Raw genomic sequence first — 16,585 nt, 5'->3', positions numbered from 1 at the left:
ACTGCTGATTCTGTGATCCCCCAGCCCCCACTACACCCAACTCCCACAGCTGATGCCCACCCCTCAAAACCTTTCTAAATCTCATCTCCACCACCTGGGAAACACTTCCACTGCTGACGTCCACCGCTCATCTCCTCAAGCCTATCCTCACCCCTCAATCTGGGACTTGCAGCTTGATTACCCATGGCCACAACTTATCGAAAAGAACTTTACCCATCCTGATCCTAAGCACGAGAACTCTAGCTACAGGAAACTACAACAACGAGATACGCTACTGCACGCTAGACTATCTGCAACCGAGCACCCTGAGAAACTTTCCACCACACGTGTCCGCCACTCCGTTTACCTTCCTAAAATGCCTCCTTTACTCCTCCTCCTCCTCTCCTCTGTTCCAAAAATTTCTTCTCTATATCCCTCTGCTCCTCTCAAACTGCTGTACATCGCACTCTCACTGCTTACATCCCCCTACTACGGCTCTCACCACCTCCTCCTGATACTCCACTCTCCCACTGACCCGAACACCACCACTGGTAGACTTACACATTCTTGTACATCCCGCTCCCATGCCACCTTTCTCACCTTTCTTCTCCTAACTGCTGGGGACATCTCCCTGAACCCTGGTCCTCCACCACCTCGTTCACCCACAAGGCACCCTCCTACTTCTACGAACTGCCGCAACCCCCTCAATCTAATACCTGTCCCTCTGCTCCCCAAACCCCCCCCCCCCCCGTTTTCGTGTGCACTCTTGAACGCCAGATCGGTTTGCAACAAACTCACCGCCATCCACGACCTCTTTGTTTCCCGCTCCCTCAACCTCCTAGCGATCACCGAAACCTGTATCCAAGCCACTGACTCTACCACCCCTGCGGCACTCTCCTATGGAGTTCTCATCTGGACCCACTCACCCAGACCCAGCAGTCAGAAAGGTGGTGGGGTTGGTATGCGCTTGTCACCGCTGAGCACCTTCCAAGTCCTCCCAAACCCTCCCTCTCTATCCTTCTCCTTTGAGGCCCACTGCATCCGACTATTCTCTCCAATCCCTCTGAGGATTGCAGTAATCTATCGGCCTCCTGGACCCACGTCCCACTTCCTTGACGACTTCGCCGCCTGGATACCCTTCTTTCTCTCCTCCGAGCTACCCACCATCATCCTTGGAGACTTCAACATCCCTATCAACATCAATAACCCAGCTACATCCCAACTCCTCCACTTAACCTCTTCTTTTGCACTCGCACAATGTATACAGTCCACCACCCACTCTGACGGGAACACCCTGGACCTTGTTTTCTCTCATCTCTGCACTCCCCACAACCTCACAAACACCCCCTTTCCTCTCTATGATCACAACCTCATTACCTTCTCCGTCTCCTCGTCCCCAAAAACCTACCCCTCCAAACGTCAAACTATCACCAGCCGAAACCTCCGCAACTTGAACCCTGCCCCTTTCCACTCTGCAGCTGACCAACTTTACGACAGTATCCTTCCCTTGTCCTGCCCTGGCCACTACTGTTTATAACAACTCGCTATCAGCCGCTCTAGACTCGCTAGCACCCCTAACTACACGAAGCATTAGACCCCGACCGCTTCAACCCTGGCAGTCTGACCACACCAAAAATCTCAAACGACGCAGTCGTGCGCTGGAGCGACTAAGGCGCAAAACCAGATCCCAACAAGCGTTCACCCGATATAACTCTGCCTTCCTCACCTACACTTGCTCTCTTCACACTGCCAAGCAAGCCTACTTTATAACCCTCATCAATACCCTCTCCTTCAGTCCTCGCCGGCTCTTCTCTACTTTTAACTCTCTATTCTCTCCGGCCCCACCTCCACCCAGTACCTCACTCACCGCCCACGAGATTGCTAACCACTTCAAAAACAAGATCGACGCAATTCGTAGGGACATCGCCACCGCTCAGACTTCCACCTCCCCTAACATTCCTCACACGAAAACCCCCTCAACACTCCTCTCCTTCGACCACGCCACTGCCCTGACTTCCACCCCACCTAGCATTCCTCACACCAAAACCCCCTCAACACTCCACTCCTACCTTGCTACCACTGAAGAAGTCACTAAGGTCTTCTCCGAAGCCCGCCTCACCACCTTCCCCCTTGATCCTGTCCCCTCACAACTCCTACGATCACCCTCCTCCTCCAGCCTACGCTCTCTCACTCACATCTTTAATCTCTCCCTCTCTACTGGTGCATTGCCTTCCCCTCCCCTCTGAAGCACGTGCACATCACTCCCATGCTTAAAAAACCCTCCCTGGATCCCACCGACCTGAACAACCTTAGACCCATCTTCCTGCTGCCATTTACATCCAAACTCCTTGAGCGCTAGTCTATAATCGCCAGAGTTCCCACCTCACCGACAACAACCTCCTTGATCCCCTACAGTCTAGCTTCCGTCCCCTACACTCCACCGAAACTGCCCTACTCAAACTCACCAACGACCTGCTAACCGCCAAAGCTAATGGCCACTATTCAGTGCTCCTTCTCCTCGAGCTTTCCGCAGCTTTCGACACAGTTGATCACCCCCTCCTCCTCAAAAAACTACACTCTCTTGGCCTCAAAGACTCCAATCTCTCCTGGCTCTCTTCCTATCTATCACAGCGCTCCTTCAGTGTTACCTATAACGCTGCCATCTCCCCCTCACTCCCGCTCTCTGTTTGGGTCCCTCAAGGTTCTGTCCTCGGGCCTCTTCTCTTCTCCATCTACACCTCCTCCCTTGGCCAACTGATACACTCTCACGGCTTCAACTACCTTCTCTATGCTGACCACACGCAAATCTATCTCTCTACCCCTCTCCTCACCCCTTCAGTCTCTGCCCGCATCACAAGCCTACTGAAAGACATATCGGATTGGATGTCACTCCACCTCCTCAAACTAAATCTTTCCAAAACCGAGCTCCTAGTTTTCCCCCCAGCCCACGCCCCCCCCCCCCCCCGACTTCTCCATCACGACCAACAACGCCACCATCAGTCCCACCCCGCAAGCCAGAGTACTAGGTGTCATCCTAGACTCCAATCTGTCTTTCCAGCCCCAGGTCCAATCGCTGACAAACTCATGTAGACTCCACCTCCACAACATCTCCAAAATACGTCCGTTCCTAACCCTGTAAACTACTAAGCAACTCATTCACTCCCTTATTATATCACGACTTGACTACTGTAACTGCCTCTACACTGGCTTACCTCACCGCAGGCTATCTCCACTTCAGTCTATCCTGAATACTGCGGCCAGACTCATCCACCTTACTAACCGCTCCGTATCCACCCCCCCCCCCTGCCAATCCCTCCACTGGCTTCTGATTGCCCAACAGATAAAATTCAAAATGCTAACATTGAACAAAGATGTTCATAACACTGCCCCAAACTACATCACCGATCTGATATCCAAATACCACCCTAAACGTACTCTCCGCTCCTCACAAGACATCCTACTCTCTATTTCCCTGGTCTCCTCCTCCCATGCCCATCTCCAGAACTTCTCCAGGGCTTCCCCCATCCTCTGGAACTCCCTACCCAATCCATCAGACCTGCTCTCCTCACCTTTAGGCGCACCCTGAAAACCCATCTCTTCAGGGAAGCCTACCCCGCCCTCAGCTAATTGCCGATCTCCCCCACTCTTCCTACCACTCCATCCCCCACAGCTATTTCCTCCTATACCACTATCCCCTCCCTCCTAGATTGTAAGCTCCAAGGAGCAGGGCCCTCGAACCCCTCGTGTATTGAATCGTATTGTTACTGTACTGTCTCGTGTACTGTCTCGTCTCCCATTATAATGTACAGCGCTGAGCAAACTCTTGGCGCTATATAAATCCTGTATAATAATAATAATATCTCTCATGTGGCTATATAAGGCCAATCAACTCCTTAGTTTTGCATGGTGATTACATGTATCAACCTCATATGCCTCCTGGTTTCCACACTTTTATATTTAAAGGTTAGTACATGGATTTTCCTCCCCATTCTTTTCCTTTTTTATTTTTTAACTACGGTGAGCATTTTGGTATACTTTATTCTCAGTTATAAAGGCAGTGTGTCCGTTTTTTGCCCCTGTGTCTGCCTTGGGGGAGGTATGTTGGCGTCCCTGCGTGGCCCCTCACAAGCATGAGTCCACATTGGTATGCAACTAGTCCACTAACTTTAGTTTATTATCATAACTACTCTGTTCATCACACTATATTTAGATATTGATTATTATAGTTTTGTTTCAGATTAAATTTTAGGGGGGCTAGGTTGGAGTAAGCCACATTTCAGAAAGACATCCCTGGCTTGATGGCATGAGCAGGTTTCAAGATATGTAGGAGGCAAAATTCCTTTAACTCCTTTCAAGAAGGAAGGAGACAAAACACGAATGTTAAGTGGGTTAGGGAAAATTGTTCTTACCTAGGATAAAGAGAGAACAATGGAAAATCATTGTCCATATCATCTAGAAAACAGAATGAAAGAAAAAGATCCAGGTACAGCCTCCAAAGCTATGCCAACGGTTATCTGATCCTGAAAGCTACAAACTCTAGAGGCTCTGCAGCTAATGAAGACTCATCTTGAAAAAGGAAGTGTGTAGTTTTTCTCCCCTAGGACAATGGCAAAAACGGAGACATGCTAAGAGTGGCAGGAGTTATATTGGGTTGTCCTTACAGCTTTGTTTGCCAGTGTCCAAACTCCTGAAGATAGCTGCATTACCCACTGTTTTCAGAATACTTCCTCCTGTGTCCTGCAGTTATTCTTTATAACAATTGTGTTCATGCCTCCCTGTCTTGGGGACAACTGCACTTCTCATTTCTGGTATGGGAGCCAGAGGGTAGGAAGTGTGAGAAAATGTTACCAATGAGGTCACATACATAGACCTCACAGAAATGTTAACACTCTCCTCGCTATTTAAAACAAAAAAAATATTAGGTTGAGTTTGGGTTTTAATGGTAAATACATTCAGGCTAAGGCAGTGTAAAAAGATTTAGTTATTAGCCCAAATAATTGGCCAACTAAATTCCTTACAATATGAGAGCTGCATTATTTTGAGGTTTTGAAAAATTATAAAGAAATGACTGAATAATATTTAATAAAATATGTGAACTATATGATCGTAAAAATCAAATTGCTTGTAAAATGACATTTACATCCCTTGTAAAGGACATGTCACCTTATAAGCAGAACATAAAAAGTAAAGTCTGAAACTTATATGCAAGATAGCTTCTGCTGGTTTGCTACCCTTCCAAAAATGAGCATCCCAATTAGAAAAAAAAATATGGTTAGGTGACCTTCTTTCTAATTAATTCTCACACTCAAATTCAATGCAGATCCACTTTTTCCCCACCATCCTAAAAAAAACAACTTATGTTTTGTGAGATGAAAAGCATGTCTGAAAGCATGAAAAATACCTCTTCTGCAGCGGCAAACATGTCTTCTTCTTTTAAATGCCTCTTCTTTCCCTTTTTTTGTTCTGTATAAGAGAAAACAAAATTTCTAAAAAAAAATGGACTGGGAAGTTTTATGAGATTACAAGATTAAATTCAATAAGAACAAAAAAACAAAACAAAAGTGTTTCGTTTACTGTAAATATTATGTTACTGGAGTGTCTTGAGGGAAACATGAATTCAGAAACTCTACAGGAAGTTCAAGACTCTGGCAACCAGAAAACCTGTAAACCAGATCCTGTATAATCCTTCATCTACCCAGAATCCCACAGTTTTATGAAAAAGCAGTAACCAGGGAATACCTGTGTGCCTCAATGGACTCCAAGAAATATTTTTTACAGTAAGTAAAAAAAAAAATATATTTTTTTTTATTATTTTCCATTGAGGGACAAGGGAATTCAGAAATAGGAGGTTTTTGCAAGTTGGAATTACCTTAAAAGAGAAGTATGGGTTTTGTGTTTTTTTTCCCCAAAATCATACTTACCTAGGTGGATGCAGCATCGGTCTGATGCTGCAACTGTCGCCCACCCACTTTAAGGCTGAGAAATGAGCGATCAAACACCACTGATCATTCAGTTCTCCCAGCCACTCAGAGCAGAGAGTGGTGACTGTAAATCACATCTGTCTATTCTGCCCCTCCAGCGCTGAGAGGCTGAGCCAGGTGCGGGTCCAGGCTTCTGGGTGGATCCTGACCATATGGTTGCAATCTTTCCCCAGCCCTGTGATGCAGCTGACAGCAAGCTTTAACCTGCTGTCAGCTGAAAATGGGTCAAAAGAGTGCAGAATGAACTGCAATCCTGAGATCAACAAGAGAAGTACAAACAAACACAGTGGCAGCACAGTGGCTAAATGGTTAGCTCTTCCGCCTGGCAGTACTAGGGTCGTTGGTTCGAATCCCAACCACGACACCACCTGCCTGGAGTTTGCATGTTCTCCCTGTGCCTGCGTGGGTTTCCTTCGCAAACACCGGTTTCCTCCCACACTCCAAAGACATGCTGGTAGGTGAATTGGATCCTGTCTAAATTGTCCCTAGTATGTGTATTTATGAATGTGAGTTAGGGACCTTAGATTGTACGCCCCTTGAGGGTTAGGGACTGATGTGAATGTACAATATATATGTAAAGCGCTGCATAAAATTGACAGCGCTATAGAAGTACCTGAAATAAATAAATAAACAAGCTTTGGCTGTACTTCTCCTATAAGAATCATAACCAGAATCTAAACAAAATGAGCATAACCCCTCTGCAAAACAGTGAAAAGCAGCAATGACCAAGGGAAAGTCACAGGAGGTTAACCTGATTCTCAAGACCAGAACATGAGCGATCACTGCCAAGGGGATGCCTCCACCTTAAGGAACACTGAGCCTGAACCAGAGAGAAGCTGTGAAACAACATGACTACCATATAAGAAGGAAACAGACCAACAACGTGCTGTGGTCAACAGAAAATAAAACACTGGGACCAATCCCCAGGATAACAAGTTGCCAAAGAGAAACTTGGACAAAATAACAGGTTCGACATGGAAAGACCAGCTAATTCACATGTGAAGGCCCAAGTCTCATACTCCACACCCTTAGGATTCAGGGAAGGAAGGTTCCAAGATAAGAATGAGGTCTCCACAGATTATGAGAATCATTGCAGAGTAATATCCCTTAAAACGGATAGACAGCTCAAAGAAATGAAGTCAGACTGCCTGAAAAAAGTGATTAGTGAGTATGAGAGGTACACCTACAATGGTAGGTGGGGATGAAATGTATACCAAAACCATCCACCCCAATACCAGAAAGTGTCACTGGGGTCTGATATAAAACTCTGCAGGACCTGCCTAACCTTGAGTACAGAACATGGTTTAAGAATCTCCTGGCCCACCCTGGTTCAGCAAAGCATCCATAGTCATGAAACAAGGGACAGGAACCTTAGCCTCATTGTTAAGAACATTCGCATAATTAAAAGTTATCAAACCCTTGACCCTGCATTCACTATATCCTGTCTTCCACTGTACACAGAACATGGAAATGCAAATATTTTTGTAAATATAAACTGTTCAATTCCACTCTCTTCCATTCTCCTCTGACTGTCCTATGAGGCTGCACAACAGCTGCCCCTGATTGCCCCTGTGCCGATCACATGCAACCCCCCCCCCCCCCCGAAAAAAAACACTCTAGCAATACATAGTTGCATAGTTAGTCTGGTTGAAAAAAGAAAGACAAGTCCATATAGATATCCAAACAAAGCATGTGCAGACTTGTCACTGCTGCTCTGTACTATGGCAGATGTATTGGGGACAGTAAAAGAAAAAGAGAATCAAAGAAGACAGAATCAAACTTTTTTTTAAAATAACACAATGCAGAGGATTAACCCCTTAGGTTCCACAGTGAGTATAACAAGCATGCTCCATTGTATATACAGTGGAAGAAATAAGTATTTGATCCCCTGCTGATTTTGAATGTTTTCCCACTCACAAAGAAATGATCAGTCTAAAAATCAAAAGAAATGTATATCTAACAAATGATGCACTGATTTGCATGTTCATGAGGGAAATAAGTATTTGATCCCCTTCCCAAAACATGACTTAGTACTTGGTGGCAAATCCCATGTTGGCAATCACATAGGTCAGATTTTTACTGTAGTTGGCTACCAGGTTTGCACACATCTTAGGTGGGATTTTGGCCCACTCCTCTTGGCAAGTCATTAAGGTTTGGTGGTTGACATTTGGCAACTCGAACTTTCAGCTCCCTCCACAGATTTTCAATCAGATTAAGGTCTGGAGACTGGCTAGGCCACTCCAGGAACTTAATGTTCTTCTTCTTGAGCCACTCTTTTGTTGCCTTGGCTGTTTGTTTTGGGTCATTGTCATGCTGGAACACTCATCCACGACCCATTTTCAATGCCCTGGCAGAGGGAAGAAGGTTCTCACCCAAGATTTGACGGTACATTGCCCCGTCCATCATCCTTTCGATGAGGTGCAGTTGTCCTGTCCCCTTAGCAGAAAAACACCCCCAAAGCAGAATGTTTCCACCACCATGTTTGACAGTTGGGATTGTGTTCTTGGGACCATAGGCAGCATTCCTCCTCCTCCAAACACGGCAAATTGAGTTGATGCCAAAGAGCTTAATTTTGGTCTCATCTGACCACAACACTTTCAACCAGTCCTCCTCTGCATCATTCAGATGTTTAGTGACAAACTTCAAACTGGCCTGGATATGTGCTTTCTTGAGCAGAGGGACCTTGCGGGCACTGCAGGATTTCAATCCTTGTCGGCGTAGTGTATTACCAATTGTTTTCTTGGTGACTGTGGTCCCAGCTGCCTGGAGATCATTGACTAGATCCTCACGTGTAGTTCTGGGATGATTCCTCACTGTTCTCATGATCACTGACACTCCACGAGGTGAGATCTTGAATGGTGCACCAGTCCTAGGGAGACTGACAGTTATTTCGTGTTGCTTCCATTTGCGAATGATTGCACCAACTGTTGTCACCTTCTAACCAAGCTGCTTGGAGATAGTTTGGTAGCCTACTCAAGGACCAGTCTGGATATGCGAACAGAAGTGTAGAAGTGGTGGCACACCTTCATACAGGTGGTTAATCCGAGGGGTTAACTGACCTATGACATTGAGCCCTATGAACTGAGTGGGAAATAGGCCCTCAAGTGTCTACTGAAAAAGTAAAGAAAAGTGGGATCCTATAACCATTCCACAAATTTGTGTGTTGATTAGTATACTTTGGCCAACCATGGCATTGCTATTGATGGTGGAAAGAGCAGGTCCAAAAAGACAACATCCCTCGAAGGCAAATCAAGTCAGATACTCCATGGAAGTAACTTGTTCCAACTACGTAGCCAGAGTGTTCTGCGCATTTGTTCAATTGTCGGTCTCATTTGAGACACAAGCTACACACCTAAAGCACAAGAACCTGGATATCTATTCAAGCCACTCTATGAAACAGTAGCCTATCCCAGAGGTGGAGGAATCCTTTGAGGGAATTTACTCACTCTGACATGTTTTGACAGATTAAAGGTATTCCCAACATGTAGGCCAGGCCAGTCAACTCAAAATGGAATTTTAAAAAGGGATTCCTACTGCCTGTCAGGGGAATCCCAAAAGATGAACACACTCTCAACCAGCCAAGTGATTTTCCTGTTAAGTTGGGTCACTGGTGTATCCATGATGAAAGACACCACCGACATACAAACTCTCTTTCAAAAATGAAAAGTTCTAAAACACTCTCAGGTGGGACCCCAGGGCATTTTCAGTCCGCACAGAGTCAAATACAGGGTATAGCAGAATTATTTTTGCAGCTTAGGGAGCTGTAAAAGACCCAAGGCCTGGAACACCAGGTTGGTTCTGCAGATGCAGGGTAATGTGCACTAGATCAGTAAGGTTTGAAACAATCTCCTGTCAACAGAAGTACAGGAGACTGTTCTTAAAAGACAGTTTCCTCAGACAAAGACTGTTGAAACTCTGAATCTGAGTCAGGGACAGGGCGGGGGGCTGCAGGCCCAATTTGATTTGAGGGCTCAGCAGGGTCAGAGACAGACTCTGCAGAGGATGGTGCTGGGGCATGCTTAGAGCTTCTGCAGGCAGAATCCAATAGCTGAGCAGAAACAACTTAGATGTCCTGAGATAGAAATAGGCAAGGTAAGGCTCTGGCCTCATCTAACAGAGGAAGATTCTGATGAAAATTACCCTATAGCAATAGAGGTCCCATGTTCCAGATGTTAGGTCTATTTAAGGATAAGGAGTAAATACCCCCAAAATTACCATCGAGTATGGGTTGAGGTCACCCATATCAGTGGGACTGTTCTCTCACAAGTAGCTGGTGCTGATTTATGGTGACGGGAGAAGACCAGGTCAATGAAGGAAAGCAGTAGAAATAGACTGGAGATCTGTATGATGCTTCAGGAGCAGAAGCAGCAGAATGAAGCTACCTATAGGCTAGGAGAGAAAAGAGAGCATAAAATGCATATGTGCAGTGCTCCACCCAGCAGATGACTTCAACACTCAGTCCATCAACCTTAACCCTTACTGTAGTAAACCTGGCGGTAGTGGGAAATTTGAAAAGGCACCCAAATGGTACAAAATATTCAGTATCTTCTGGAGCATCAGCTTGAATGACCCTACTCACAAACTAAAGTGTAGTTCCAATTTTGCTTCATATTAGTTACATTCCAGGCTAGTTCTGCACATCTAGCCCAGCGGGGTCAAAGTACAGCCTCCAAAACGTCAATCTGATTAGCTGCTATGGAAAGACCAGCTTATGCAGTAGTGTCGGGGAAGAACCTTTATAGAAGTCACTGAGGATAAAATTCCATGAAGCAAGAAAGGCTAACAAAAATTAGACTTTCTTAATCAGAGTTGATTTAAAGATATCCAACCTCCCAGGATACTAGTAAGGAAACCGAGGCTGGGTAGAGGAGGGGGACATCAGGGCAAGCCTATAATTTATTATTGTTTTCAAGAGTCCCAAACCTACTGTAAGCGGCACTATAATCTCACTGTTTCTGAATCCCTGTGTCCCTCAATGGATGAGAAAGAAATTTTAAAATTCACTACTTATGTTAAACTGTATTATCTCTAGCCCCTATAAAGCTCAATATTAACCAGAAAAATTATATTTTGTTTACTAGGATTATTCTATCAAGGTCCACAGTGGGTGATAGCTATCCCAATACTGCCAACATCTGTCACCTCAGTAAATATTACCGCAAGATCTGCAAGGTAACCTATCAGCCCCAGTAATCAGATAGATACAAACAGTATTAAAGTGTTACTAAGCCCATGACCCTGCATTCACTATATCGGGTCTCCCACGGTACAGAGAACATGGAAATGCAGTTACTCTAGTAAATATAAACTGCCAAATACCTTTTCTCATCACCAGTATATAGCTATCTTGTGACTTCTATCAGTGTTCAGCTGAGCACTGGTAAAGTTTGTAGGAGTTTTCATTCTTCTCTGACTGTCCTACAAGGCTGCATGACCCCTGACCCTCTGTCTGGACAGTGCTGATCACATGGACCCTCCCAAAGAAAAAAAACAAACAAAAACAAACTATCTAAGAATACACACCAAACTAAGCATGTGCAGAGTGAATCCTAAAGCTCTTTACTATCAGTAGATGGATTGGGGATAGTAAAAGAAGAGGAATCCCTTAGGTTCCGCAGTGAGTATAATAAGCATGCTTCACTGCATATACAGACTGATTTTACTATTGTGGGTTTAGTAACACTTTAAGGATCATTAACTGTAGTAGGTTGCAAACTTGTATGTATATTTCTTAACAGAAAACATTTTTTAGACTGTGACTGTTTCATCATAGACATAAAAGTGAAAATATCAAAGTATTCATCACATAGGTTACCTAGCTCTTCCTCAGCTGTCTCAGAGGTGTTCATAAAAACTCCTGCAGTTTCATCGTTTTCAAAGTCTTCTTCACCCATACTATCCAGAGAAATGTCTTCATCATCATCATCATTACTATCATTTATATCCCAGTCAGAACCAGAATCATTTTCCTCCATTTTTTTCTTAGCCACTTTTTCACCTGGTTGAAGGTTTCTAGAAGACAAAAAAAAAAATATGCAGCATAAAACTTTAGTTAACAGTGATATAAAGCAATGGAAAGTCAGTGTATGGAGAACAATTAAATTAATAATAAGGAATCACATGTAACACATGTATTCAATCACTTAACAAGCAGTACTGTCCAGGAAACATTGCAACTCTGCTTAAAGGATAAGTTCACCTTTCATAACATGTTACACCCATATTCAGGGTGTAACATGTAACGTTATGAAAGCACTGGCCCCTGCTCCCCACTGATCCCCCTCTTTGACAGCTAGCGGGGATCTTCTCCCACCACCCCCACTAGCTGTCACTCCTCATCTTAGTGGTTGTCGGATTGTAGTTCTTAATTAACTACCATGGCGCTGACCGAAGGAGTGGATAGGGGAGAAGCAAGAGTGGCCGAGGAGATCCCTATCTCAAGGTCCAAGGAGACCACACTTTGTCATATTTCCAGGGACAGCCCTTATTGATGTATGTAATTTTGTTCATGGGTAGGGCCGCATCCACCATAGCTTTCCAGGACACCGTAGGAGGAGTTGAAGAGCTCCACTTAAAGAGGTTTCTTTTTTTGGCAAAGAATAAGAGAAATTAAATCAGCAATTTGGCATGATAGGAACGCTTATCATCCTCCTGAATCCCCAGAAGAGTTAACTCTGGGGAAGTCGGAAGGTAGAGTTGCAACCTAAGATTGATTATATCAAAAACATCAGCCCAGAAGCTTGTAACACTTGGGCATTCCCAAAACATGAATATAGGACGCTGGATAGACCCGGCAGCAGTGACACATTAAGTCACGTGCCAGGTATATTCTATGGAACCTCATGGTTGCTGATGTCAGACGGGTTGGTCTGAGTATTTCAAAAACTGCTGATCTACAGGGATTTTCACGCACAACCATCTCTAGGGTTTACAGAGAATGGTCCGAAAAAGAGAAAATATCCATTGAGTGGCAGTTGTGTGGATGAAAATACCTTGTTGATGTCATAGGAGAATGGGTAGACTGGTTCGACCACCAAGGTAAGCAGAATACCATCTCTGAACGCACAAAATATCAAACCTTGAAGCAGATGGGCTACGGTGCCTTGAAAATACTCAATTCCATTTTCGGATGAACGATTGAACAGTGCTCCGTGAGATGCTTGGGATATTTTTTTTTTATAACCTAACCCTGCTATAAACTTCCCCACAACTTTATCCTTGACCTGTCTGATGTGTTCCTTGGCCTTCATGATGCTGTTTGTTCACTAATGAAGAAGAATCCGGCCAATGTCACTTGGGGTGGGGTGGTGCCAGCTATACATTAGAACACTGACCAGTTGCATTCCAGCCCTGTCAGAGTCGAGATCCTCTTTTTGTAACGCCTTGTATTAAGAAAAACGCAAGCGAGTTTGGACCAGAGATACACGATAACATTTTGTGTGAAATTGGGTAAAAGTGCATCAGAAACTTGAGAAATGGTAAGAAAAGCTTATGGAGAAGCTGTGCTATAATTTGCACAAATGTAACGATGGCACAAGACCTTCAAGGAAGGATGAGAAGGTGTTGAAGACAACAATGATCAGGATGCCCCTCTTTCTCAAAAACGGAACAGAATGTGGATGCAGTGAGGCCTTTCTCAACCATGACCGACGGCTCACCATCAGAATGATTGCAGAGAAAACGGGATAATTCCCGTTTTCTCTGCAATCCCCAAGTCAATTGTTCATGAAATCGTGACTTGGGATTTGAACATTAGAAAAGTGTGTGCAAAACTGGTTCCAAAGAAATGATTCAAAGATGAAGAACCGATTCCAGTTCCAAAGAACTAATAAAAATGATGAAGAAAGGTTTGAAAGGACACCATTTTGGTAATGTGGATAACATTCAAAAGCCACTACGCGGGCTCTGAACACCATCCCACTTGAAGACTTCCAAAAACGCTATGAAGAATGGAAAAAAAAATCACTGGGAGCATTATGTACACTCACAAGGTGCATACTTTTGAAGGAGACAATATTCAATTGTAACATTTTTCAATAAATTAACTTTCAAAATATCATTCTCGGTACTTTCTGGACACATTTTGTGTGTGTATATATATATATATATATATATATATATATACACACATATATACACATACACACAATACCACAATACACATCAATTTTTCCATCTTACCCCGCAAAATCGATCTCACGATTCATTCCAGTGTAAAAACTATCCCCTTCAAGGGAATCTGTCAAAACAAATATTTTCCACTGTAAGTAATGCCATGCTTTACATACAAGTACATTCAAGTATAACCTAACGTGAATAATTCAGAGATTTTAATGTATGCTAAGAAATTATTTTGTAGTTAAGAAATAATCCTAGTGCTTCCTGTTTTGTTTTTAGCTCTGTCAGATAAATTAGCTGATAAAACCTTGTGAATTAAAATGAACCACTGCTTGAAATATTATTTATAAAGCATAATCAAAGTAAAAAAACAAGTACAGTACAGGATAGGTGATTGGATCATCCTTCAGGTGACTGGACACTAGCAAAGCTTTGCTGGATACACCCCCCTGGGCATACCCCTATGGCCCCACCCCACTCCATGAGTGCACAGCTTTTTAGGAAGCAATGCAGAGTAACACAGGAACAGAGGGGATTGTGTCCTGTATTAAACTCAAAAAGTATGAAATTTACCCTTATCTTAACTGTACAATATACAGGACACAGGCTGGATATTAATAGACACAGAAATGTCCCCACAAAATGAATAGGGATAGGCAATAACAAGGTAAACAGAACTGTGCCAACAGGCCTAACAATATCAAGTGTCAAGTGACCCAGCTCAAGAATGCTCCTGCAGGAACCGTGCAGCTGAAATCTGCTTCCACACAGGCTGCACTTGGCAGAACTTAAAGAAGATATAAACTGAAGTCCATGTGGTGGCCTTTCAAAGCTGGGGAACCGATGCTTGATGCTGGACTGCCCAGGAAACACCTGTTCATCTTGAAGAGTGAGCATGCAAGTGCTGGATGTGTCCCATTTTTAAAATGTATGCTCTTAAGATGAGTTTTTTTTATCTATCTGGCAATAGTGAATTTTGAGGCAGGATGTCTTTTTTGTGGACCTGATGACAAGACAAACAAAGAATCAGTCTTTCAAATAGAAATGGTGGCATTTAGATAACTCTTATAGCTCTGACAGTGTCCAGACAATGAATAGCAATATCTTTGGGGTACTTAGAAGCATGGCACAAAGAGGGAAGGTTTATGTCTTTGTTAAGATGGAAGTAAGATACCATTTTAGGTAGAAAGGCAGGTCTTGGGCGCAAGACTACTTTGTCTTTGTGAACGATCAGACTCATTACAAGAGAGAGCTAGCTCCGAGAAACACCTAATTGGCATGGTTGCCACTAAGAAGGCTATTTTGCAGGAACAATCATCCAAGGAGTTCTTTGATGAGTTCAAAGGATTTTCAAGGAGGTTTCTGCAGGGCAGGGAGAAGCCAATTAAGATCCCAAGGAAGCATGGTTCTAATCTGAGAAACACCTCGAATAAATTTTTTTACCTGGAAAATTGGAGCCAAAGTCTTTGGAATAAGATGGACAAAGTCGAAATCTGTCCCAAAGTGTACTTAGGGCTAAATGCTGGTCATGTACTGAATGTTGAAAGGCTAGAATATCAGGCAGAGGGAAACCTCTGGGATCTAAATGTCTGTGTTAACCACCGGGCAAAAAAGGATTTCCAGATACGATAATAAATTTTTCTGGAGGCAGCTTTTCTGGCTTTAAGCAATCTTTTAAAGACAGAATTAGAGATGCCCCCGTCCCTCAAGACCTAGGTTTATTCCAAGCTGTTAAAGCCAGTGACTAAGTAGCAGAGTCGAACAGGGGGCCCTGAGATAGAATGTCTGGCTTGTTTAGAAGAGACTAGGGAACGGGTCTGTGTACCAGGTTCTCCTGGTTCAATTTAGTGCAATGGGAATCATCAGTTTGTTCTTTTGCTGTTTTGTGGAGCAGTCAAGGCAGAATTTGTAGTGAAGAAAGACAAATTAATTAACTGGAACAGGGTCAAGGGAATTATTAGAGCATCTGATTCTAGTGCTAGAGGACTCTTCATACAAGCTACAAACAGGAGTAACTTGTACCTGGAGGCCAGGATGTCCACGTATGGAGTCCCCCATTTCTTCCACAGGAGATTAAAGATGTCAGGATAAAGGTCTCCCCTTAGTCCAGGTGGTGAAGGGTAAGATTTTTTGCATTCAAACAGCAGGGAGGGCTAGACAGCATCTCTGATGAGATGATCAGATGTACTTCCATTAAGGTAGCCTGACTTCTGGTTCTCCCCTGGTGACTGGCCATAGCTGTGGCGGACACTAATTGGGTGATCCTGAGGAAGGAATGGGGAGGAGGAACACTCCTCCTCAACCTGTAAGGCTGGCATCTGTTATCACCCTCCATGGGTGTGGTACAAGCAACTTTTTCATTGTCTGGATTGGAAATCCACCAAATTAGGGAGTTCCTTGCTTGGCTAGAGAGGAGCATAGGGAGATCAATAGGAAGGGAATTGGGAGGTCAACAGAAGGAGCATGCTTGTTCCAGGCTGTTGTTATATATCATATATGTTATATAC

General features: G+C 43.9%; 1 protein-coding gene across 1 annotated transcript in view; it reads right to left on the bottom strand.

Moving 5' to 3' along the window:
• The window catches only part of CEBPZ (CCAAT enhancer binding protein zeta), a 119,909-nt gene that overhangs the window by 3,717 nt on the left and 99,607 nt on the right, over positions 1-16,585 (bottom strand). Inside the window, exons 11-13 of the mRNA XM_089668542.1 lie at positions 14,142-14,199; positions 11,776-11,972; positions 5,381-5,442 (exon numbers count right to left, since the gene is read on the bottom strand). Coding sequence (XP_089524668.1) covers positions 5,381-5,442; positions 11,776-11,972; positions 14,142-14,199 — 317 coding nt within the window. The remainder of the gene's footprint in view (positions 1-5,380; positions 5,443-11,775; positions 11,973-14,141; positions 14,200-16,585) is intronic.

This window comes from Staurois parvus, unplaced genomic scaffold (assembly GCF_062004578.1).
Source record: "Staurois parvus isolate SC_StPar_1 unplaced genomic scaffold, SC_StPar_1.0 ptg000059l, whole genome shotgun sequence".
Taxonomy (NCBI): domain Eukaryota; kingdom Metazoa; phylum Chordata; class Amphibia; order Anura; family Ranidae; genus Staurois; species Staurois parvus.
Note: the sequence above shows the minus strand (reverse complement) of the source record. Positions and strands in the feature narration are given on the sequence as shown.